Here is a 25,098-nt window from a genome sequence, read left to right on the forward strand (position 1 = left end):
TTTCTTAAATTGTTTAGAAAATAAAAATAATTGCTAATTGAAGTTTGGTTGTCCTAAAAAGATTAAATGCTCTTAGAAAATGGGTAATTGGGGGAAAAAAAATGTTGAAATACCAGAGCAAGTTTCCAAAAAATTGAATTTGCATTATTATTTTCCGTTCATTGAGCACATATTAAAGCAGTAAATGCCTTGCTTTTAATGCATCTTAAAAAAATACCATAGAAGATTCCAGAGACTTCCTTGTCCTGTGGCTCTGCTCCAAACCCATGGAGCTCACTAACTATGTGGTCAAGTGCAAACCTTAGTGTGCAGCTGACGGCAAGGAGATGGCCAGAGATCTGAGGAAGGGGGCCCGAGGGCCCAAAGGTCCCAAGATGGACATGAAACAGGGACTTAGTGGTGAAAAAGCATTAAGATTGCAGTTTTGTGTTGATGGACTCCGTGAAAGGAAAGCGGCTAATCTACGATATTCTGTGGTTCTGAGTAGTAAATGGCCACATGCTAAAATGGAAATGCATTCAAGTGCACCTTTGTGCCAGACATTCAGTGTAGTTGAAGTACCTGTATCTTGTCATAGAACTGGATAAATGTAAACTTTGAGAAGGTTTCAGAATAACCAGCAGCTTCCTTTTAGTTTTTACAGTAATACTTCACTGTCGAAGCTACAAAACATCACTTTTGAACAATAACAAAACCAGTATATTTTTAGTCACTAAAATTAATATGGAACTGGGTCACAGCTCCTGTCTCAATGTTGGCAGTCACCCATTTTTTTTTTCGATAGTATTGCACCATAACTGCTGTTGAGTACATTTATTACCAAGGCATTTTGCATGAATTACATAAAGGTCTCATATGAGATGCTATTTATTTGGAATCACTTGCAAAAATGCAAGCGGCGTTTTTTGCAGTGAGCTGAAGAGAACAGGAAGAATCGTGTTCGGCAGGTCGGAGTCAGACGCGATGCTACGAGCTCGTCATTAATTTATAGCGGTAAAAGTCCTAATGCATGTCTGATGTTTTATACATTGACACGTTGAAACGGAGTTGTCTTGTTGCCGCATTTAAATACTGGCATGCATACAAAATCAAAAAAATACTGGATCTTGCGCAACTCTTCCAAGGTGAATGTTTTATTTTGCATTCTGAGATACGAATAGGAGGATAGAATTGTTAACAGGAAGAAAAGCAAAACCGTGCAAAAAGATGTTTCGTTATCAGCTGCGGCACGAGACGAGCGATGCGTTTGAGCTGGGAATACCAAGGCAACATGAAAGCGAGAGCAGCACCGACCTGCTGCGGTATGCGTCTTTGTCTCAGCTTCAGAGTAGAATTTCAATGGACCCTCGTCATTTTACCGGCAAACCAGAAGGTTAGACAGAGGAAGAGGGTGGATGGACGCTGCAGAGGAGAGACATGCAAGTTGGACTGCAGATTAAAAGAGAGCAGAGGCTGATGAGGGAAAGACTGCAGTGGTCACAGAAATGGGTATCAAAATAACAATACCAAGAGGAAAACGCTGACAGGCGGGAGGACTGACACAGCAAAAGATTGAAGGCCAAGCGAATGGAAAGACCGAAAGAAAAAAATAGAAGAGTTCCCAACAGGTGAGACTCGAGATTCGAGGGGAAGCATGAGATAAATGAAGAAGTACAGTGGCTGGTGTCGAGGGAAGGAGTTGCAAGACAGAATATGGCGGTAACCGGAATTGATATGCGGAGGTAAGACTGTCTGAGGGTTAAACACAGAGACTGATGTCTTTTGCTAACAACACCAGGAATTTGCAGGATCACTTAAGGCTTCAGCTGTTTTACACATCCTCCAGACCAACGCCCCATCTCCTGTCCCCCTCTGTAACCCCCCCACCCCTTTTTTATGTCAGATTGTACTTTTGTCTGGTGTTAAATCTGATATGTCTTGCAAAAAGCCTGTGCGGTAACAGATAAAGATACAACCCAGACATTCATTCCATTTTTTTTTTTCACGCGACCGAGGCGGCGAATGAAACTGTGAAGCACCGACCACAGCAGGACAGTAAACAGGGATTGCAAGTCGTTACTGTGTTTGGATGTTTCTCCTCCGTCAGCTAAAAGTATGATGAATCTATCGTTTTACCGGGGCTGATACTGGTCTGAACAGCGACAGACCCCGCTGCCCTTATCCAGGCTTCCCACTGCTAACGTTTTTCTTTTACAAGACAGATGACCCCCTTTATCAGGGCTGGACTTTGATTTTAAAGGGGACGTGTTGCCCCAATGGGCAGGTTTTTGTATTATATTATTACCAAAAATATATATATTTTTGGACAAACCCCAGCTTTGTATTTGGCCCCTGAAACCTACATGGGCCATTTCATGCCAGTAGGAAGTGCCAGTGAAAACACACAGCTGACCTTGGTTTGGCGGTTTCACAGCCACAGTTAAGAATGTGCTATTTAGCTGTTTGGGAACAAACTACTATGTCAGATTTGAAGAAAATATGAATTGGATATCAGCTGTGTTGATTTTTTTTTTTCTTCTCAATAAAGTGTCCACAAAAAAAAAATGTTTTTTATGAGGTAAAGTCATTGAAACATTACGTTCCCCTTCGGTCTTGAGCCTGCCCTTTCGAGCACTGCATCAACTGGCTCTTCACATTATACTGTGATAAACACGGGGTGATAAGAGTGAGGCCGAAACTTTTTGTAAACTTTACACACTTTAATGTCATCACTTTAAGTTATTATTTTGCTATATTTTATCAGAACATCGAACAGTTTCTCATTAGGTGTGAATGAAAATGATAAAACTGTCAAGAATTCCCCTTTTTCAGCTGTACCTTAAGGAGTTTCCAGATGGTTCGTCTTAATTACTTACTTAATGTAATGTTACAACAGCAGGTGACCCCCTCTGTGTTCCCGACAACATCTTGTCCACCGTTCCCCCGAATTCTGACACTATGGCCCGCAATGTGATGGTCCTTTAGTCAAACCACCTTGGGGTAAATTCTTTTCTGAGCCGACTTGTGCCCGGTGGCTGTGAAGCAAACAGGTATAATGTCAGTTCAATTACATACGCAGGTCAGGTGCAAGTGAACCCCAGCGCCGCTGCCAGTGCTGTCCACACAGCAGGGAAAATTTAATGATTTAGTTGCAATAAATTGGAAAAAGCTTCAAAGAGGAATAAGCGCTACATAAAGACTAGGAAACCACCCATGAAACGAGGCATAAAACAATATTCGGGATGTTTTTCCTCAGTCTCCATCCTTGGTTTTCCACAATTGGGACACCGAAATAAAGACGAGCGTTTGTTTTCAAAGTTAAGATGCAAATTGAAATTCATTTTTATCTCTTCTATAAAACACGCCCCTTTGGCATGCATCGGATGTGTCTCATATTTGTAATAGATTGGTGAACGTAAAGTATCAAATGAAATATTCGGCAAAGAACACGACCGGCATTATTACAATTTTTTTTCTAATTGAAATGACAAGAATGGAGCTAATTTGCTTTAATGAATTTGCACATCATATTTTGACAGATGATCAGCCTGACGCCATTTTATTGATGTAAAATTGCAAATTAACAACAGCAGTTGGTGCAGCTGCCGCACAAATGGAGGTGCATGCGAACAGTATGTCTCTGCAAATGTGGAATGAGGAAAAGCCCACTTCAAGAATGAATGAAAGAAAGGATGAAAGAATGAATTGATGAGATGTTGTAAGAGGGCTCGGGGTTAAATCAAGCAGGAGTCCTGAAAATAAACTCAAAGGGAGGCGCTCATCAGTGCAAGATATACAATTTACGCATAGATGAAACGACATTATTTAATTTATTAAGCAGATACATTGACTTAAATGAGTCCCCTGTCACAAATTGTCAGTCTCTCCATATTTCCTGCCCTCTCAATAACAAGTGCACGCTGAGAAACTGGCAAACCCACTGTGAGGGGTGAAAATGAATAAGAAAGAAGATGAAACATTGTGCCGGTTTCACTCCATTTATGCCGCAGTTTCACCAGGGCTCTGCGCTCTGCGTTTTATTGCTTTCAACAGTGTTTGTGAGATGGGCATTAATTTCAATTTCGATCTCTTTTCCATCTCTTGCTCCCTCCCTTCCCCTGCTCTACATCCTGTCCGCTCCGTGTGTTCACAGGTGGAGCTGGAGAGAGGGAAAATCCTCCACATCAAGGCCCTGGCGCTGGGTGACCTGAACAAGGCTGGACAGAGAGAAGTCTTCTTTGAGCTGAACGGACAGCTGAGATCTGTGCTGGTCAAAGACACGGTCGCCATGAAGGTACATAGAAGGGACGGATGGTAGCTGGAGTAATGGTGGGTTGTTGGAAGGAGAGGGAGGAGAAGAGGCTGTTGACGGAGAGGTAAACATGCCTGACGGACGGATTTACGATGGCTGACAGACAGGATACTTTGAAAAATTCACAGTTCTCTGCGGGTAAATAACAAGAGCAGAGAGCAGCGATGATATCACAATAGTGTTTTATACGCAATATTTTCAGCTCTAAATCAAGTGGAGGGAGATTTTTTTTCTTTTCCTTTTCATTTATGTGGGCAGAAGGAAGCGGGAAACAAGAGGGGTGAAAATTGAATATGTGAAATGTGTTTCTCTCCCTCCAGGAAATGAAGTTCCATCCCAAGGCTCAGAAGTCTATCAAGGGTCAGGTGGGGGCGCCCATGCCTGGAAAAGTCCTCGAGGTCAAAGTGGAAGTTGGATCCAAGGTCAGCTATCTATTAACAAGCTTGTCTTTTTGTTTCAGCATCAGCATTCTTTATCTGAGCGTTCTTTTCATGCTTGATCAAATGTGTGATTGCAACTGCAAAATGATTTAATACAGAGAGCGGTCATTGGGGTAATTTAGATTGCTTGGATCCAACGAGTAATATACAAAACATTCATAGAACAATATTGATTGGACGGTCGCCTCACACTTCACAATGTTTAAGCAGAAACATTTTCAAATGTGTGGAGCGGGGGCTGAGGTCGGAGATTTACAGAGGATTGGTTCATTATCACAAAGCATATTTATGGAATAGTGGGGCTGTTGTTTAAAAGAGAACCGGATTTGACTGTCTCATCTACTTGGCTACCTGCATCCCAGTCAGCAGCTCAACCTGTGCACACACCAGCAGGTCTAACAGGATACGAGGCGGCGAAAAGATCACACCTAGCCAACTACTCGGCGTCAACAGCTGGAGTGTAAACACAGCCTTGCTGTATTGCAGTTAGGGGTGAATGAACTAGCTTTATGAGGCAACAAATAATGAGCCGCACCTGAAATAGCCTCACATACCAAATGACGATCTTCAGGTAAGATAAAAGTGAAACTAGCAGGAAACAACTACAGGCAATAGTGTTACTCATGGTGAGCAGCCTGTTGGAGCATTTGTGTTTTATACGGTCATAAAATGGTGCAAAGATAAGGATCCGATGTCGCTGTCTCCGCTTAACTGGAAAGCGGCCACGGCAAACGTTTTGCTTGTTGACCCCGGACCGCGGCGATCTGACCATCTGACTCTTATGTTGTTTTTTTCTCCCCCGTGAACCTTCTCTTGTGGCTAAAGGTGGAGAAAGGTCAGCCACTGTGTGTCCTCTCAGCCATGAAGATGGAGACGGTGGTCAACTCCCCTCTCTCCGGGACCGTAAAGGCGGTGCACGTCAGCGCCGACGCTTCCCTGGAGGGAGACGACCTGATCCTGGAAATCGAGGAGTAAAGGGTGAGCCGACGGAGGAGAGGGAGTTACGCAGAGGGATGGAGAAACAGGGTAGATGGAAACAGGAGGAAGAGAAATCCATTCTTTAAAGATGCGGCTGGACTGTGGGAGCCTTCTTACCCACTCTGTAAATATTCAGCTCAGCTACACCGGGAACACACAATGCAGCACAGCCTAACGCACATCACGATGAGAATAAAGAATATATTATACGACAAGCTGATATTTTAATTTAATGGCAGGTACTTATCAAATACTACCACCAGTAAAACTACCACTAGTAAAACTACCACACAATGTGTAATTGTGCTACTTATGGCAGATATTTCTCGGTGTATTTGTTAATGGCTGCAAGCTTGTGACTAAACTGATATATTTGAACTGCGAGACATTCCGTAGCTTCCATGCTCATCTTAATTTAATGTAGTACAAACTAAGGGCCTTAGTAGCTACTTGCAATAAAACGCTGCCATATCACGCCTGTACTGTTGCTGAATATATGCTAATAATATTGACAGCTCAGTGTTTTCTTTGTAATCAGCAAGGCTGTGATGGAGGCAGCCATGTATCATCAAGTCATTATTCAGACATCAATCTCTGACATAGTGCATTCTGGGAATGTGTAACACACGATTTCTTTGTTCTGGTTTTTTTTTTTCCCCAATTGCTGCTCAAGGGATGAGGAAAACAATCAGATTATGTTTGCCCTTTGTAGATCATATGTAATGTTTCCACAGTAAAATGCCCAGTGGGGCAAGAGGTTCGCTTGTTCATAAACACACTACACACACGCAGGTACACACACACACACACACACTAGGCAGGTGTGGCACCAAAGTCAAAGTCAAGTCGTTCGTTGCAGTATCGGTAAGGGATGACCGGGACACCTGCTTCTGAAATATAAACTCACTCTCTAAAAGTTTAGTGTCTCGAACAAAAGTCGCGGGTGAAGTGGCTCCACCTTGTCTTTATCAGAATTCAGGAGCGGTGACGGTAAATGCTCTTCTGTCTGCTCGGGAAATGAAACCCTGCTTGTAAATGGGATTACATGCTGGTGTAATGGAAGCCTGTGCTGTTACTTTTTCAGGCTTTTCTGATTCATTTATGAATTAATTCTCTGTCAAACGATGTGAAATTAGCCGGACTAATAAGAGACTCTGGAGACTTCCAGAAGCAGCACTTGGGTTTATATTTCTAATGTGTGTGTTTGCATAAATTAGATTAAAAGTGGGCGTGAGTGTTTATGCACTCACATAACCCAGTCGATTCACGCAGCGCCTCCAGAACTTAAGATACATTCGGAGCCAGATTTGATATCCGCGCACGCACGCCCTGTAACACTCCAAGCCCTCGAGTGCTGACTGGTTCAAAACAGAATCCGACGGCGCACACCGAGGTGTGGCTCCATCTCCATTGTGACGCTCACTTCAAATCACCCACCAGCAGTGCGGCCCCGTTGTTAGCGTCATGAAATACTGGTTGAACTTTTCACAAGGTTACGGATTAACTGTCAGGTCACGTGCAGCCGTGAAGGTTGTGAATCCATGCGGAGATGAATTTGTAATTACATCGTAGAGCGCAGCCAATATCAGATGAGCGGAGGCAATGTTTATATTTAGTAGGAAACACTACATATTGATAAATTGCGTGATATCTGAGCATGCACTTAAATGCGGTCATACAAGAGCTAATTTCTAGATCCAGTAATCCATTCTTCAGTACAAGCTGCAGTTTCATGCGGTTTAAGGTTTAACAGATGTCAAAGCATTGGTGTATCATCTTAAAGGTAGAATCGAGTTAACACTAATAGACCAAAGTGGTCTTATAACCAACTAAATTATAAAGTCAGAGTTTGTGTGTGTGTGGAGGGGGGCAGGGGGGGATTGACCTCACAACCCACCCTCAATGAATCATCAACATCTAAACATTAGAACATAAAATGACTTGATATTGTACACATCAGTCTGTGATTTTTTCCAGTTTGCTTCCGTATACTACGATATTGATTATGTCTGTGAAGGGCACCAGCCAGTAAAATACACTGAACAAGGTATCAGCACAAAGTGCAATAAAGAAAAGGAGTACATATCAGAATATGGAAGAACGATGGTCTTTCCAATTCAACGAAGCATGCAGGGTTTGGGACAGAGAGCCAAAGAAAAAGCTGTATCTTTCCCAAAACATCACTGCACCTAGTATGGAGTGCATTAATTGAAAATTGGAGTTTGTACTTGACTGGATTGTTCCCAATGTTTTTGCTCCATTACCTCTGAGAATGAGTTCCCCCTCTGAACTCTGCATCTCTGCTGAGCAGAAAATGCCAGCCTTAATTAGAACAGCAGCGTCTCCTCGCTCTCCCTCGGCCTACCGACATGCCTCAGTAGACCCTAGTTTTATCAATCTATTTGAGATCCTTTATTAAATGAATGCAGATAAAGTCATGGGATTGTATGAATGTGTGTGTGTTCTTTTTTGACAAGCCACACAACAATGTCATCACCCCCCTCCCCTCCCGTCCTTGTTAATTTGCTTTTCCCACCTTCCATCGAGCCCCCCCCTCCACGCCATGATTTCCATTAACACTTTGAAGACAAGTCATCGGTAATATGGGTTGTATCACAACATCTGTTTTGCTCCTAAAAATACAAAAGCACAGCTGGAATATAGGTTTTGCTTTGGCGAAGGGGATGGGATTTTCGCAACCTGCAGGTGAATATCACATCAAGTGTAAACTTTAGTGTAATTCTATTCTTTCCGACGCTTTTGTTTGTGTTTTTATAAATCCAACCAAAGTGTTTATTTTAGTCTTATCTGCAGAAATATCTCTGTTGATTTTCTGTCCAACATTCTGCAAATTGTCAATGTATCTGGCAGTTTCTTATTTCTGAATAATCGTTCCAGAATCCCCCTGTGTTAATTCCTTCTAAGTCAACCATGTAGTTTACATTTAGCGGTAAAACATGAGTGTGTAAAAGTCATAGGAAAGATTATGGAGCGCACAGAAAAAAAGGGAAATAATAGAATCTAAAGCGATAATTGTTCTTGCTCTGTCTGTACTTACAAATAAAGTCAACTATAACAGAATGTGTGCTTGGTGGTTGTGTTTTATCCGTTCACGCTGTCAACTGGGTTCTTTGGTTCCGTAGCCGGAACCAGTCTATCGTGTTGGGTTCCTTCTGCTGCTTCTCCTCCACCATCTTGAAAATACTGTGATTTCTTGGTTCCAAAAAGCGATTCCCCAATAAGGAGAGGGCGGTTCCAATGTTGGAGTTGAACAGAGCGCAGATTCACGCCACTTCCTGGTGGTTTTGCTTACTGCACTGTCAAAGATGGAGATGCTTCTATTGTGACCGTTATTGATCCATTTGATGCTTGAGAAAAAGGCGGGACAAAATAAACTGAGCAGAAAGTTGTCATTGAGGAAGCTCTGTAGCTCACATAGTGCCAAATATTTGAATGGTACCAAAATATGTCGCGTATAAATATGTATGTCCGGTGAAGGGAGCCGAGACTGCAGTACTTACAATCAGAAATGCAAATAACTTGAGCATGTTTGAATGACTCAGCAGATCCCTGCCCACCGGTGGATTCGGTCTGAGTGGGGATTTATCAATTTGTTATTCCGCGGGTGAGCCGATGCTAATTTGTTCATCAAATGATCCGTCGAACAAACTATTCAGTGCCGCTATCCACAAACCGTGGCAGTTGGATGGGGGTTAATGTTTTTGATAACATCGTTTTGATGCAAAAACGACAGGATTTACATGGAGTCTCTTTATCCTCATTTCAATTTCAGAATTCGTCACATCAAACACGGCACCGGCGATTGTTTTTCATATTTAAAATCTGTATTTGCCTCAAAAATCGGCCGTCATCGTATCTGGGAATCGTCACCTTCCTTTCCAATGAGAATCAGACCGAAGATGGAAAATTCGGTGCGACAGACGCGGGGAGCTCAGCGCTGCTGACGACTCAGAAGTGTGAAGGTCCACTCTCTGGGTTGTTAATGGATTTCAAGAACAAACATCTTAGTCACCACGTCACATGATCCTGTCTGTCAAGGTCTCCCGGTAGAGCGGATTGATGAGCGCGGTACAGCCACGGCGAAGATACCATCTCCAGAGGCCTGGCTCTGTGCATTCAGAATGAGCCTGTCACATCAAAGTGCTTCCACAATCATCTGTTCATTCACATGTCCCGGCCTTGCGGAGCCATGCAAGTAATTACATGTGTTATAGCAAGTAGACATATGAGCGATTATTGGAAAGACAAGTCCGGGTTCCTGTTTGCATCTATTAAAATCAGATTATTCCCTCACGGCCTCCTTCACCATCCAATAAGTCCATGTCCTGATGTATTTAATTTGTCGTTCCCTGAACAGGTGAGTTCCTCCGCGGCCACTCGGGCGACCCGCTGTCTTTAAACGGCATCTAAATATCAGATAAAATCCTGATTAACCCCGGCAAATCAATCGAGTCCATCCCACAACCTGCGTTATTGATCTGCCGCCACTTTACTGTTGGCATGAGATTGGTGGCGATGATTGATCACGCTCGCAACAAGTACATGCCTGCATTCCACAGCCAGAAAGCGAACTATCGTTAACATTTTACTGCATCGGCTGAACTCCACCTCATTCAGTGGTCGGAGACGAGATGTCGCGACGGCTGTCTGATGAAAGAAGGGCGAGCTTTTAAACTGTCAACGGGAACTCTCGAACTCGAGTCTCTCGAGTGACCGGAACCACCAGATATTTGCTGGAATTTTGTCAACCCGGGCCGCTCTGACGGAGGATATAATTGGCTGAAAATCACTCACCTGACGGTCCTTCATGATTAATGTTTCATTATTTGAACAATCAATATCAAACGTCTCGGGTGAAGACGGGAGCAGCCTCGGCGAGCTGCTCCGCCGTCTTCAGAAGGAGAAACTTTGATTAACTTATTGTTGAACAAATTGGAACTGGCAAGTAGTGAGATATACCAAATTCCAGGGCATATTTTTGAAGAGCTCCTACAAGCTTGCACACAGAAACTAAATTCTCGCTGAATGAGGCCGGTGGTGGTTTTCAGCAATTTCTAATCATTTGCGATCTCATCAGAATGCTTAGCAATGCACAATCAGACCCTGTGGCAAGTTCGAGACAAAGTGTGGCATTAGAAAAAAAAATTCCACCGCAAGATTTCTCAAGAAAAAGATAAGATAAACTTCAAGTGTGTGAGGAACGGGCGTAAAATTTACCAGACTGGGTGTGTAAGAGTTCAGATGTCAGTAATCACCTTTTGTTACGCTGCTGTGTGCTCTGCAGTTGAGTAATGCTGCCAGCGCTTGTTAAAGGCACCCCGTGGAGTTTTCATTGTAAACAAATGGTGTTGTTTACCTCAGCGTTTCTCACCCAAGTGCATTGTGAGTCCACAAGGCTTTCGCAAACCTTCACGCTGAACAGCACCTGCATACTGTTTCGAGGATCGCTTCTGATTTACGAATCTGTTTACTGTGGTTTGGATGAACCCTTTAAACGTGGGCGCGGCGGCTTTTTCTACCTGTCTGCTTCATTCAACTATTACCGGTTATGCCCGTTAGACTCTTAACATTTTTTTTCCGTCAGAACTTTTTGACTTATATGAAATGTAAATCCGCCCTCCGTTCTCACGAGGGCCAATTAGGGAGGTTTATTAGACGTCGAACAATAGCGGGTAAATTATTGAGAATTATTGCAGAGATTCATTTTTAGTAGCTATAGCACAGGTTTTCAAGCCTTTACCTCACTCAGTCACTCAGCCCACTTTATTTTACAAGGCTCTTCAAAAAAGCTTCGTCACATATTTGATTTCACTGAGAAAAGGCTTTGCTTGATCATCTTCGGTCAGTTGTATTCTCAATTGAGAATGAAAGGACCAGTGTTGTAATATCTTTACTTCCCTTTCCATGCATTGTTTCATTAAGAAGATTAATCTGTAATTAAACATGGGCTAACGTGCTCCATGATTTGACGTCGCAATTTCACAGTAGCGTTTCTCCACAGCGCTCCTGGTGGCGGGAGCGTGGCTGTGCAGCTTCGAGTGTCGGCGTATCTGACGAGATTGTGGTTGATGCGCCGGTTGAGGTTTCCATCGACCACCTGCTTCGGCAGGTGGTCGATTCAGATAAGACGCAGAAAGCGCCGCGTAAATGTAGTTTTGCTGCCGGGACAGAAAGAAGAGATCAAACAGAAACAGATCCCCTTAGAGCTTATATTTACCGCCACGCTCAGAAAGGCCCAGATGACAGGGACTTTGCCGCCTGCGATCACGTGATCGGAAGCAACCCGGCTGTCCGAGGGGCCCGTCTTCATCCGGGTCTCAACTGCACCCAGGAAGCACATGTTCACATTTCCGCAGACGCTCTGAGTGTGTTGTGTGTACCTCCACAAATTAGAACCGGGGTTCAAAACTCTACGTCCCCTCACTCCCTCCCGATGTAACTGAACACCCCCCCCCCCGGTCCGGGGGAAGGGCGTGGGATCCTGAAGACGGCGTGTCAAACTCACGCACACCGGAGAAGCCGCGTGAAATCCAGACGGAGCCGCAGGCCGCGGGAACGGGGGTCTCCGTCGGGAGCCGCGGGGGTCTGTTGCTCTGCGGCGGTGCACCTCCTCCCCAACTAATCCCTCCGCCGCTGCTCGATAATCCCCTCGCTGCTTGCTTTGCTGCTTTCTTCGCCGTAATCCCCCCCGCAACCCCCCAGATTGCAGACCGGAACCCGAGCTGGACGGACAGGATGGACGCTCAATAAGCTTCCTGTCAATCAGCGCGGCGGGGGTGGAACCCCCCTACACACACACACACACACACACACACACACACTTAGACACTGGATCTCATTCTGTATGAACAGATCTGGGGCTAAGGGCTCAAAGAATTTGTTTAAAAGACAGAGTTAAAGATTAGTGTTTTTATTGTTGTTTTTGTTGTTGTGCTACTGTGAAAAAAACAGACGTAATGATGCAACTGCGCGCGTCACCTTCAGATGAGGGCCGTCCTCCAGTCCATCCCTGAGAAAAGTGCTCCAGGGGACAATTTTCCACCTGTTTGGCTTGTTCACACACCCAGTGGCGTGCAGGTGGGCGTGAAGCGCGCTCCCGTTCAGAGCCGGGTTTAAACGACAGGAAGGAGGATTCCAATCGGCCTTCGCCGCCTCCTCTTCCTCCCTCTCCTCCTCCGCGGCGGAAAAGCTGCGGGCGTCCTCGGGGCGTCCTGATAAATATTAGAAAGATAAATCCGGAATGTTTTCAACGTTTCTAGAAGCGTCAAACCCGGAGAGAATGTGTGCGGGATGTGGAACTGACACGGGGAAAAGAAAAGTGCGGGAGTGAGGAGGGGGCGGGCAGAAACCCTGCAATTTTTAGATATATATAATTTTAATAATAATTTTAGATATATATATATATATAAAGGTTTTTGTCGTGGCTTGAACGCGACAGAACTAAACTTTGCACTGGGAGACAGGATTGAGTTAAATGTCATGCTGATAATGTAATAACACCTGTTGGCACCCCTGGTGTCAGTAGATCCCGATTTAACAGGCATTGTCTTCCTAAACTATTCTTGCTGTTTGAAGCCCGAACACGTCGGATGTTGATAGTTGTGTCTGTTGTCGTTAGTGATGTAAAACCGAGACGGTGAAGTTGATGTAATAACACCGTAATTAATGAGGTCTTTTGGGTTTTCTAAAACTCCAACTCAGGCAATGACTAAAGCTCGGTTAACTTCCACAGAAACGGTCGTGCCGACGGCTCGTAGGATCAGACCTGAGATCAGGGTTGAATTAATACTGTATAATGAGGTCTTTGCATTTGTTCACTTTGCCATGCTGTGAATACCTGTTTCATAACCTTTAGAACTCGAGTGCTAAACTTTCATGGGAAATTAGCTTCTTTCAGAAAGCGGTGACTGCAGTTTGGGCAAGATAATCTGACGGCGGACCTTCGTTCAGCCGTTTGACACGACAGGATGTCAAGAAATAATTGGACAGAAATCGCCGGGTCATTGTAACATTCTGGACACCACGGTATCCGGAATGGGTTATTTTTGAGAATGAAAGGAGAAGGACGTGTTTTAATACCAGAGCGACGAGAACCATCAACTCCTCGTGGCAAATGGTTTCAATGAAGCAGACGCTTTGAACGTTCTCACTTTTCATTCAACCCGAGAAGAAACGTCTTTCTGATCCAAGTGAACGAGAGCCGTTTCGTTGAAATGCAAATCAGTGACTGGATATTGATAGCGGCACGGAGGGAAGGGAGTAGCGGGGGGGGGCCGGAGGAACATCTGGGGCAGATGTGAGGTGAAAAGCGCTTCACGCCGTGTAACTCGGATCCAGGGAGGCAGAGTGTGTGACGCTGACAGGAATGGGAACAGGCGGCCTACCTTGAAATTCCCCCCCCATATTGGAAGATATTCACCCCCGGAATCCAAAAATCGCAGTTCTTTCTTTCCTTAAACGCAGACCACCTCTTTATCGAATCATACAAAATTGACGATTTAAATATACCGGATCGATTAACTGCTTTGATTCCATCGGGTCCATTTACGTGCGTGTGTATTCGTGTGTGTTATGCTGATGTAACACACACAATCAGAGGTAAATTCCTTCCATTTCATCGGTCGGATCAGGGAGTCCGTGCATCCCGTTAGGGAGCAGATCAATTGCTCGCTGACTAATGAACACATCAAACGACAGCCGGACGCTAACAAGGACATGGATCGTTTCCTATCGCCTGCAGAGTCAATCTTTGTCAAACCCCTTCTGATGCTATGCCTCCAATTGTGTGTGTGAGTGTGTGTGTGTGTGTGTGTGTGTTGTGTGTGTGTGTGTTTGAATAGGGAGTGCACTCTATACCATAAGGTTTTTCATTAAGTGCTAAAACAGCTCTACTGCTTTTGCCCCAGGTGTTAGAAAGGACACACACGCACATACACATACACACACAATGTATTTCGCACACACACACACATACAGTTTATGCACTTTTTAAAAAAATACATTGTGTGTGTGTGTGTGCGTGTGTGTGTGTGTGTGTGTGTGTGTGTGTGTGTGTGTGTGTGTGTGTGTGTGTGTGTGTGTGACCCCTCTCTGCCACGGAGGCTTAAGGCGCTCCAGCATGAATCAGAGCTGCAGCAGATATAAGAGGGAGGCTGAGAAGCAGAAGGAGACATTCGGACAGGGAGGACGAAAAAGCTGGGCGGCTCAGCCTGTGACACACAGCCGAGACAGGAATTAAGGAATTAGATGGGGGGGGAGTGGGGAGTGTGTGTGTGTGTGTGGGGGGGGTGGGGTACACACGTACACTCTCCATCCACGTGCGTCACGGTCACGCTGCCAATCACCACGCGCCTTTCTAACGCACCTACATCCGCCACCTTTGTGGCGGAATATGCACGTTGTTGCCGTGGCAACAAGCGTATTCGTGGCTAAAGGATGCGCGTCCCGGAGGAGTGGGTGGGGTGTCTGCGGCATCCCAGATATCTAATTTTTTTTTTTTTTTTTTCCCCCTTAAGTCACCCTAGTTTTCTTCCTCGTGGAAATGTCAGGCGCAGTTGCTGCGCAGGTGCGCGATGTGTATGTGTGTGTGTGTGTGTGTGTGTGTGTGTGTGTGTGTGTGTGTCATGGGATATTTTCTGGAAACACCCCACGCGAGAACATCCTTTGACTTTGTGGAATCTCAAACGATCAGCCCCCCCCCCTCCTCATCCTCCTCTCCAGCTCTGCTGGTGAGGCGGGGAGTTCAGTTCAAGTCAAGCTTTGACAGATCAGTTTAAAAGCACCGTATGGGCGGAGCCGCGCTCCCCAACGGACGCGCACGTCCCCGCCGTGCCAAGACTCAAACCTGTCTCTCCTTCCTGCCCTCGGCCTGACTCCTCCCCGCAGCTCGGAGGGGAAACATGACGTTTATTCCTCCATTTCCTGGAAAAAAAAGTGATGAGGAGAGCTGTATTTATTTTAAATATGTTTTTTTTTAATAGCGTGTATATGCGTGCACGCCTCTTTTCACCTACACATGCCTGTTTGAATTCTCTTTATTGGCAGATGGCTACTAGTACAATCAAGTGCGCCCGTGAGTGTGTGTGTGTGTGTTTGTGTATGTGTGTGTTTGTGTGTGTGTGTGAGTGTGTGTGCTCTTGCTGTATCATTGCTTTAATTTAATTAGTCAGAATAAACCATAAGCAAATATGTATATTATACATGTGTATGTTTTCATGTGCATGTATATATTCATATTCATATAAACACACATGTATTGACTGTGTTCATTGTATAGATATATAGGTAAATAGACGGATTCACTCTTACGGGCTGCTTGTTGTTGTATTTTTCAATTAGTCTCTGAAGAAGAAATACATACATAAAAACAGGTGCTGACAGGAAGGAGACAGGAGGAATTAGATGTTTTAAACATATCGAGTGACAGGAGAAAAGGGGCAATTAAAGTGAGAAAAAAAAAAAGGTAAATTGCTTTGTAACAAAAGCGAAATGTTTACTCCAGAGGGAAATAATCAGTCGTCTATATTTTTCTCCCACTACGCACAGTAACGGCTGGTTCATCAGCACGTGCATTTTAATTGCATTTTTTTACAGCCACAGTGTCTATCATTATTTTTCAGGCCAAACAATATTTGTATACAGTCAAGTTTTTTCTGGTTTGGGATCCCGGTGATTTTGAGGCCACAATAGAGATCTGCAGCAGCACTCAAACTGACAAAACTCCGTTTTTAATATAACACCGGAATCCTGGGCGTGACTGTTAATTGATCAGCTTATACGTCATTTCCCGGTGGATTTTTAATTCTGCTCAAAAATCTGTAGTTGAACCGTTTCTGAGGCGTGAGCGGGAGCTGTCCGTGGTCCTGAAACAGCAGAAGCTACTTGTAGCACCTTCAGTGCTCTTTCAGTCATGGGACAGAGGAGGCGCTGTTTAATGGCGACCGGAGGAAAAAGACAGGACATCGGACAGTCCGGGATGGAGGCGAAGTCAGGTCTGAAAGTGTCCGCGAACCACAAAGATCCGTCTTCTGGGGCGGTAACTCCACGCCGCCTCGTTATTTCTCAATCGCACTACGGAAAAACGCCATCCCAGCAGGTGCAGGTGTTTAAATGCATCATAACAATCTCCCTCTCAGAGCTCGTCTCCATGTCGTCTTTGGTGCGACCTCTGAAGGCCGGTATCCGTTCTTGTTCCGTTTCAGCGTATCATCACGGCTGTCAATCAGCCTGATGGCGTCAGTGATTCTGCAGGATGATCATAATTGACACCATTTAGGTCAGGGCTCTAAACCGTAGGATAATGTGCCTTGGCAACGTGCTGGCAGGCAGGTTTGCAGGCTGAGGGTGATGGAGTGTGTGGGTGGGGTTGTTTTTTTTTTTTTTTTTTTGGACAGCGATGTTAGCGGCGGGATTTGTTGCTCATAATTACAGCATGTCGCTTCTTCCTGTGCGCAAAGCGAAAACCGTCACAGACAATTTCACTCTTTTTCTCCTCCTGCAGGTTTCATGGGGCTTCAGGAGCCCAGGTGATGAGGAACGTTGAAGATCAAGAAACAGGTACCTTCGCATTCTGTGCCGGAATTTTCCATCTGTGATCAATGCGCTTTACCTCTTGAGTGTATTTGTGATTATTTTATATTCATTTCTGTAACACACTCACATGTCGCATGGCCAAGCCTCATTATGCTGAACCCTGATAACCTGCTGTCACCTCGCCTCTCAAAGCAAGCATTGCTTATAAAACCACCTTTCAAAGACACGCTTGAGGAAATTCAGTGGGTTTTCTTTGCCTGCCAGGAGGATCCAGACTACATCTTGAAAGATGTTTTGTGAAGGGTTTTAAAAACCTATTAATTGTGAGCCAGGATTGTGGTTTGGAATCTAACCTTTGCAACACCTGTTCAAAGGGCCTTTTATGCAAAAGGAAAATCGTCGCCGTAAAATCTGCGGCCTCGCGGACACAAACACAAAGCGCCGCGTCTGAATGTTGCGGTCCTTCACAGTCGCAGCCATGTGTCTTTCTCCCTCTGCTCATTCTTCTAGAATCATTTATAAAATCCCCCCCCATCCGACCCCCCAAGAGGCAAGATGTCCGACCGGATGCTTTCAGAGGAATCCAGACGGCTTATTATTGCATTCCATTTTGCCGTCGTCGGCAACCTCGGCCTGCCATTATGAAGGAAAAGGAGTGTTTGAGTCATTTTTAATTCTAAAACTGGAGATCCTGCGTGTGGGGAGTGACGGCGCAGGGTCTCAGCAGGTTTATTGGATCCGCTTGCTTGTTTCGTGATTGCGCGGCTGCTCCTTTTAGAAAAAGGCCGCTTTTAATAGACTTTAAAACTAAACCCATTTCGCCGGCGCTGTTGATTCTTTACCCAAAGCTGCTGTCACTCAGGCGGTCATTTCCAATATGTAAAGAAAAGAAAATCACCTTTTTGGAACAGTTAAATAAAAGAAACCAGCCTTACTGACTCAAACTATCACTCAGTCCCAATTGCTTTTGCAGGTTTTCTATTGGAGAATCAACGTTCACATCGAATAGTAAAGGATCGGTTTATAACCTAGACCTCAATTTGATAGAGAGTTTAATAATCACTCATTTCAATCATATACCCTTTGTCGTTCCGGCAGCGTTATTTTATTTGGCATTCTATGTTTTTATTCATTTTACAATCATTTTTATCTTGATGTTAAAAAAGAAATCGATACTTATATGATATCGGTGAGTAGTTATTCTATGAAGGCTTAAATAACTGAATGTTACTGCATTTGGTCTGAGAGCCAGCAAGGCCAAATATCAGAGTTTGGACAACTGCTCATGTGGTTCACCCAGCATTTGTTACAGTGTACTAGAAACCAGAGCAGAGATTCTCAAACTTTTTATGCCCCGTCTTCCAAAGTAAAGGTGCCAGAGATATCTGACTCCAACTATCACTTGTTTGATATGCAATGTAATTTCTCTCAATCCAGATTTCCTCTATTGATCTATTATTTACTGGCAGTGAAGAGTACTGTAGGTAAGGAATTCAGCAGTTCTGAGAATGTTCTCTCTTCTACAGTCACCCTGCTTATAATTAGTCCATAACACTATAACGCCCGCAGTTTCTCAAAAAGATTCTGTGGTGTATATTTGCAAATTTTTATAATTGGTAAATATATTTCTGCACATTAAAATGAGCAACATCGTTTGTTCTGGAATAGCAGTTTGAAATCTCAGTAAAAAAAAAAAAGTAGTGTACCGAGAGCCAAGGCTGATGTTCCCAGTCACTTCATGACTGCTTTATTAGACGTTTACAGCCTCCGCAGATGTTCTTTAAAGTTTGTTCAAGGCTTAGAACAAACACGCTGCCTAATGATCCAGTATAGTGTTTGCCTAATTACCCCTTATTTTGTAAGATATCACAACACATACACACACACACACACACACACACACACATATTTTAAGATGTAGTCTTAAGTATATGGTAATATAAAATCCAGAACATGCCAGTAATTGAGCAGACCCCCGGCATGGTAAGCAGCTCAGCTACAGGCACCTTACGAGGCCCTGCATAATTCATGCACAACTTCCTTATTTGATTCCGATAAGTTGTAATTACAGTATTGTTAAGAGGGCGGCCCGGGAATTACAGAACATGCTTCGGCAGAATAAGATATTAATGCGTGCTGAATAATGATTGAATAAAGGAGTAATATGTGCTTCTCTTGATCTGGCACAGCCTCCCATCCCAGTAGCATCTCTGCAGTTTACTGTGACTTACAACATGCAGATGTGTTTTTGCATAGCGTGTCGTCAGTTCTTTCTCCCTCCCTCACATCTGCTGTAATTATTCATCATTTGTAACAACAGTGTATCTCAATCTTCTGAATGCTCTCCCTCAATATTTTATTATGGGGTGTAACCACACATTATGCACGCCGTGCACCAAGAAGCATAAATCAGGGGCACTGGATAAAATATGATCTGCACTCGGGCTTTTCTGCTTTCAGATCACTATTTTGCCTTTATGTGAAAGTGATGAGCACATAAATCATAGTCTTCTGAGATTCCCCGACAGGTTCGAGTCCACTCTCGGTGAGCCGAGGGGGAGGGGTTCGCTCAAAACACCTGGATGTTTTAAATCTCCCAGCGGTGCATTTTGAAACGCCGCGTTGATACCAGAGGTTTGCAAAGGATGTGATCCGACGGCATCGGGTGGACGGTTGACGCATACGTCGATATCCTCAAGTAAATTTCAGGGTGAAAACGAGCGGCCTGACCGGGTGGCACTTTCGGAGCTGAATACCGATCCATCTTCAGGCAGAAAACGGTTTCACTCCAGAAGGAGAGGATGCTGATATTTGATCTCTGGGAGGCAGGGAGGGGATAAGTGTGTAATTCTGGCCACCCATTAGCAGCTCAAACACTTGTGCACATGGATACAGACTCTAAAAATAAGTTTCCGCACACTTCGACACACCCCGCCACCTCCCCCCGGTCGATCCGGCGCAGCTGTCAGGCAGCCGTGTTCTCATTTCAAGGCTCCAAATCTGCGCTAAAGGATCAAATAAAACGGCTATAGCTAATGATCAGACGAGGCAGGAGGTCTATCACATCTCATCGCAATTGGATCTTCATAATGAGCCGACTCACTGGCAGCAGGTTCTTCCTCCTTCCCACAGAGGAAGATACGGGCTCTCCTGCGTTGCTGGCGTGCCGCACATTTTCATCTGAGCCGTAGAATCTGCGGATTGGAGCCCGAGCTTGACCCTTTGACACGTCTGACTGCGGGTCAGAGAGTCACACCGAGGCATTGGCCATTTGACAGCAGCCAGAACAGACCTGGGCATTTACGGCCCGTTTTGCTTTTTTATCCGGCCCCGCCAAACTATTCTCTTCGAATATCTTAATAAGTATTTTCAATCGATATTGAATTTAGAAGCTCCTTATTTTTTCCTTTTGGTTAATTTGTATGGATGATTATATACAAAAGAATGTCGGTACAGTTATATGATAATGAAGGATTTTAAAGTTGGAATAAAATGCCCAAAAAATTAAATATTTCAATTTTTAATTTGTTCAATTTACATGATACCTGGTTGGCCCGCGCATAAAAATTAAATAAGAAATGTGGCCCGCCGGTCAAAATAACAGCTCACCCCTGAGCTAGAACCTCAGTTTCAAACATGGATGGAGAGTCTACACAGATTTTCTTGTTTTTTCCTCTTTTATTCTTTTTTTAAAATGTGGCTCTTCCAGAATGTGGCTCCATCCACATATAATTCGCATCATTTCATTTGAGTTTGGCTGCTCCAGGCGATCGTTTCGAAAACTTTCTGGAAGGTTTGCCCAAAGATCCCTAAAGAAAAAAAAAAATCCAATCCAAAGAGATAAAGTTCTTTCAGGCAGATGGCAACTTATGCGAATTCTAAATAAGGATTTTTTTTTCATTTAAGAATCACACGCTGACACCTCTCACATGATGCAATACTTGTTGGCTGGCATTTGTGGACCTGTACATGCGCAGGTGTGTGTGACTGTGCGTGTGTGTGTCACCGCGAGCTGTGTAGGACATGCCAGATAAACACTGCGAAACTCTCAATTCTTTTTGCGAATTATTTTATTATTGTGATGCTATTGTGCGAATATTCCATAAGTGTCCTCATTGTCCGATGCCACACTCTCACAAACACGGTGGAATTACATCTTGTTCCGGTTCTTATCATTTCTCCTGCCTTGTCAACAGATATTTATATGCAAATGAGGGAATAGTGGATGTTTCACCCTCCATCTGTGGCTGTTGGAGGGGGCGGATATGGGTCTGGCGCACGTGCCTGAATGGCTAAAAATGAAACTGATAAAACGAAATAAAACAAAACCGCAGCTTGCTCGGCGCCGTCAACAACGTACTCCCAACATCCCAATATGCGCGGCGTATTAAACACAGCAGGCACGGCTTGAAAACCAAACATAGACTCACGAATAGAGCAGAGGTCCATGCCCGTTGTATTCTGGAGCAACGAGGGAGCGGTGTTGCCTGTAGAAACAGCAGCAAGTCAGAACCTTTGATTCATCTATTTATATCTTTTATTGTAGGAAATTTAAATGCAACGTGGGGGTGGCACACTTCCTGTCTCACAGCGGAAGGTCCCTGGTTCGATCACGACAGGACGGTCTTTCCGTGGGGAGTTTCCGTGTTCTCCCCGAGTCTGTTTATTCATCCATTCATTCGTCATCGACCACTTATCCTGCACTCGGGGTGGCGAGGATGCTCGAGCCTATCCCAGCAGGCAGATGCCCTGTTCACCCTGGTGATCGATGGTGATTGATAATATTCTATGTGAATGTGAGGGAGAATAGTTTTATGTCTCCACATGTGACCCTGTGGCTTTCAGTCCAGACTGAACCCCACCTTTTGCCAAATGACAGCTGGGATAGGCTCCGCCCCCCCAGTGACCCTGAGTGTAAGAAAAACAGTATGGATACTGGATGAATGAATGAATGAATGATATACAAACTTTTCCTTGGCTTTGAAATTAACCCACATCATGTCACATTATGGTCTGTTTTGCACATGTGAGGGTGGAGGATTTTAAATACTTATGGTTAATAGTCCAGAAAAGAAAAAAGTGAAAAAATTGGTTGGAGCAGGTGGAGAGGAGTTACATGCGATAGAATATCAGCCAGAATGAAAAGAAAGGTGTACAAGACAGCGGTGAGACCAGCGATTGCTGTATGGTTTGGAGACAGTGGCGTTCAAGAAAAGACACGGAGCAGAGCTGGAGGTAGCAGAGATGAAGATGTTGAGGTTCTCTGGGAGTAACTAGCATGGAGAGTATTAGGGATGTGTCTATCAGAGGGACAGCTCTTGTTAGACGTTTTGGAGAGAAGGTCAGAGAAGCCAGGCTGAGATGGTTGGGTCATGTACAGAGGAGGGATAGTAGATAAATTGGTAGACCGATGCTGGAATTGGAGCTGCCAGGCAGGAGGTCTAGAGGAAGACCAAAGAGAAGATTTATAGATTTCGTGAAGGAGGACATGAAGTTAGTTTATGTGAGAGAAGAGGATACAGAGAATAGGGTTAGATGGAGGAGAGCGATTCACTGTCGTGACCCCTGAAGGGGAGAGCTGGAAGTAGGAGATCCAGCACATCCTTACTGCTGTGCTGGAGGATATCTTGAAGAAACTACATCATCTCTCCATTTCACCTTTGGACCATCAATGAATGATATTATTTACTTCTCTCTATGTTGTCCATTCAGAGCAGATAAGACCCTCCCGATGTTTACCTTCTGCCCCAGAATGAATAAACCAGTCTGTGGGCGAGCCGAGTCGACGTTCTCGTTCGTCTTTCATGTTTTTTTTCCGTATGAACCCGAAAGGAGAGCCCTGTTGAGGTGCAGCCCGCTGACGTGCCCCACCGTGGAGAAGATAAGTTCAAGAGGACAGGACGATAGGGATTTAACAGGAATCAATTTTACAAGAACAGGCTTTGCAAGGAGCTGTAAAGGAGTGGATTAACGTTCCTTGCCCGGCTGCTAGCGCAGGTTGTTCTGCTCACACAAGGCTCTTTGCTCTTTAGACTCTGAATCAAACGGGAGGACTCTGCCCGAAGACCCCCGACTGGGCCGCGACATGAGGGGCGCAGGAAGGTCATACATGTAGCTCGAGGGGGCAGAACCCAGAGATTCTTACAACCACGTCTAAATCTGCCACCAACAAAGGGCAGGAGGATCACTAGCGGGACAAGATATATGTTCTCAAAGAGCGCGGCAGGGAAGCCGATGACGATGTGAACGACACCTCATCTTTAAGGACAGAACCATTTCAAGCTTAATTTCTGAACCGCTCTTCTTTTCCTGTGGGCTCCCCCCCTCAGAGGTGGCCACAGCCAATCATCCGCCTCCGTCCGACATCCGATGTTTCCTCCGCGTCCTCTTCTCTAACACCAATTAACTCTGCGTCCTCGTTCCCTCCTGTAAAACTCTTCTCTGGTCTCCCTCTTTTCCCCCTTCAAACTTCAATTCCTTCTACCCTGATCTTCGCTCTCCCTCCTCTGTCCATGTCCAAACCCTCTCAGTCTGACTTTTTATCTCATGAACATCTAACACATGCCGCCCCTCTGATGGACTCATTCTTAATCCTATGCATCCTCTTCACTCCAACAGAGAACCTCAACATTTTCATGTCTGCCATCTCCATTTCTGCCTCCTGGTTTTTCCTCAGTGTCTCTAAACCACATGGCTACTCTTGCCTCCATCTTATCCACATTTCCTTTCATTCTGGCTAATATTCTCTGATCTCATATTCGTATGTGAACATTTATTTTTTTCTTTCAAGTCTAGATCATTTTTTTTTGTTGTTGCCATGACAGGATTTATAAAGATGTGTGATGCATGCAGCTCCAGATTCAAAACACAGGTGTCCATATCTTGTAGCCTGTCATAAATGAACAGTGAAATATCCCACAGCAGCCTGTAAATCGCTGATCCATTTGATGGGACTCTGATATATGTAATTTCTCCACGTTTCTCCAACACAAACACACACACACGAGTGTGCTTATGTTTTTAAATAAAGCATGTAGAAATGTTCTAATGGTTATACCCCTATGAGTCATGTATTCAACATGAGAACAAGAAAATCTGACCAATAACATGATTCATCGCCCAGCTGTTTGGAAATACAGAGAGAAATCTGTTTAACAGTTGAATGTCAGATCAGGGCCACTCTTGACCATTTCTGCAAGAGATGAGTCAACAAACAAAAATATTGCTGCTTGCCCCTCACTCATTATTGCCGCTTGAGTGCACGCACAAACACGGACCTATACACACATGTACACACGCATAAACACACACATACATTGTACGCACGTTCAATTACTGGCAAACCCACAGATGCAAAGCTGTTTGTTGGCTTGTGCCGACTATTAAACACCCTTGTTAAGAAAGACTCACAACCCTGTAAATAAAACTGCAGAGTAGGGGTCTTTCGTGTGTGTATATGCGAGTGTGTGTGTGTGTGTTTGTATATGTGTAGCATTGTTAGCAGTTTACAGTTTACCCCACGCATTTTCTTCATATTTAAGTCACGATGGAAGCAGATAATTCTTATTCTATTGAAACCTGAATTGCTAGACCTGCGTTCGCCCGCGCCAGCATAAATAAACACTAATATTGGAGTCGACCTCATGCAGCAGCGATAGGTTTGCCTTTGAGTCCGCTTCTCACACGCAGAACCTACATTTGCTGTTTTTTACTTCCTTTCTTCTGCGTTTTGCTCTTGTTGTTTGAAATGACGCTCCCCCGCTGGCCCTCCTCCCTCCACCTTGAATGTTTCTAAAAACATCTAATCAAATCCGAACTCGCCTCTAACCTTTGCGT

The 25,098-nt window shown here is 44.5% G+C and overlaps 1 protein-coding gene across 2 annotated transcripts in view; it reads left to right on the forward strand.

The window, feature by feature from the left end:
* pcxb (pyruvate carboxylase b) overlaps positions 1–8,790 on the forward strand; it is a 307,943-nt gene extending 299,153 nt beyond the window's left edge. For both annotated transcript variants that reach the window (XM_086165402.1, XM_086165403.1), the window contains 3 exons: positions 4,133–4,273; positions 4,612–4,713; positions 5,557–8,790. In XM_086165402.1, the coding sequence (XP_086021528.1) occupies positions 4,133–4,273; positions 4,612–4,713; positions 5,557–5,706 (393 nt within the window). In that variant the 3' untranslated portion in view covers positions 5,707–8,790. The remainder of the gene's footprint in view (positions 1–4,132; positions 4,274–4,611; positions 4,714–5,556) is intronic.
* The last annotated feature ends 16,308 nt before the right edge of the window (positions 8,791–25,098 follow it).

The sequence above is a fragment of the Fistularia commersonii genome, chromosome 19 (assembly GCF_037954325.1).
Source record: "Fistularia commersonii isolate RoL2024-O1a breed Wild chromosome 19, RoL_Fcom_v1.0, whole genome shotgun sequence".
Lineage (NCBI taxonomy): Eukaryota > Metazoa > Chordata > Actinopteri > Syngnathiformes > Fistulariidae > Fistularia > Fistularia commersonii.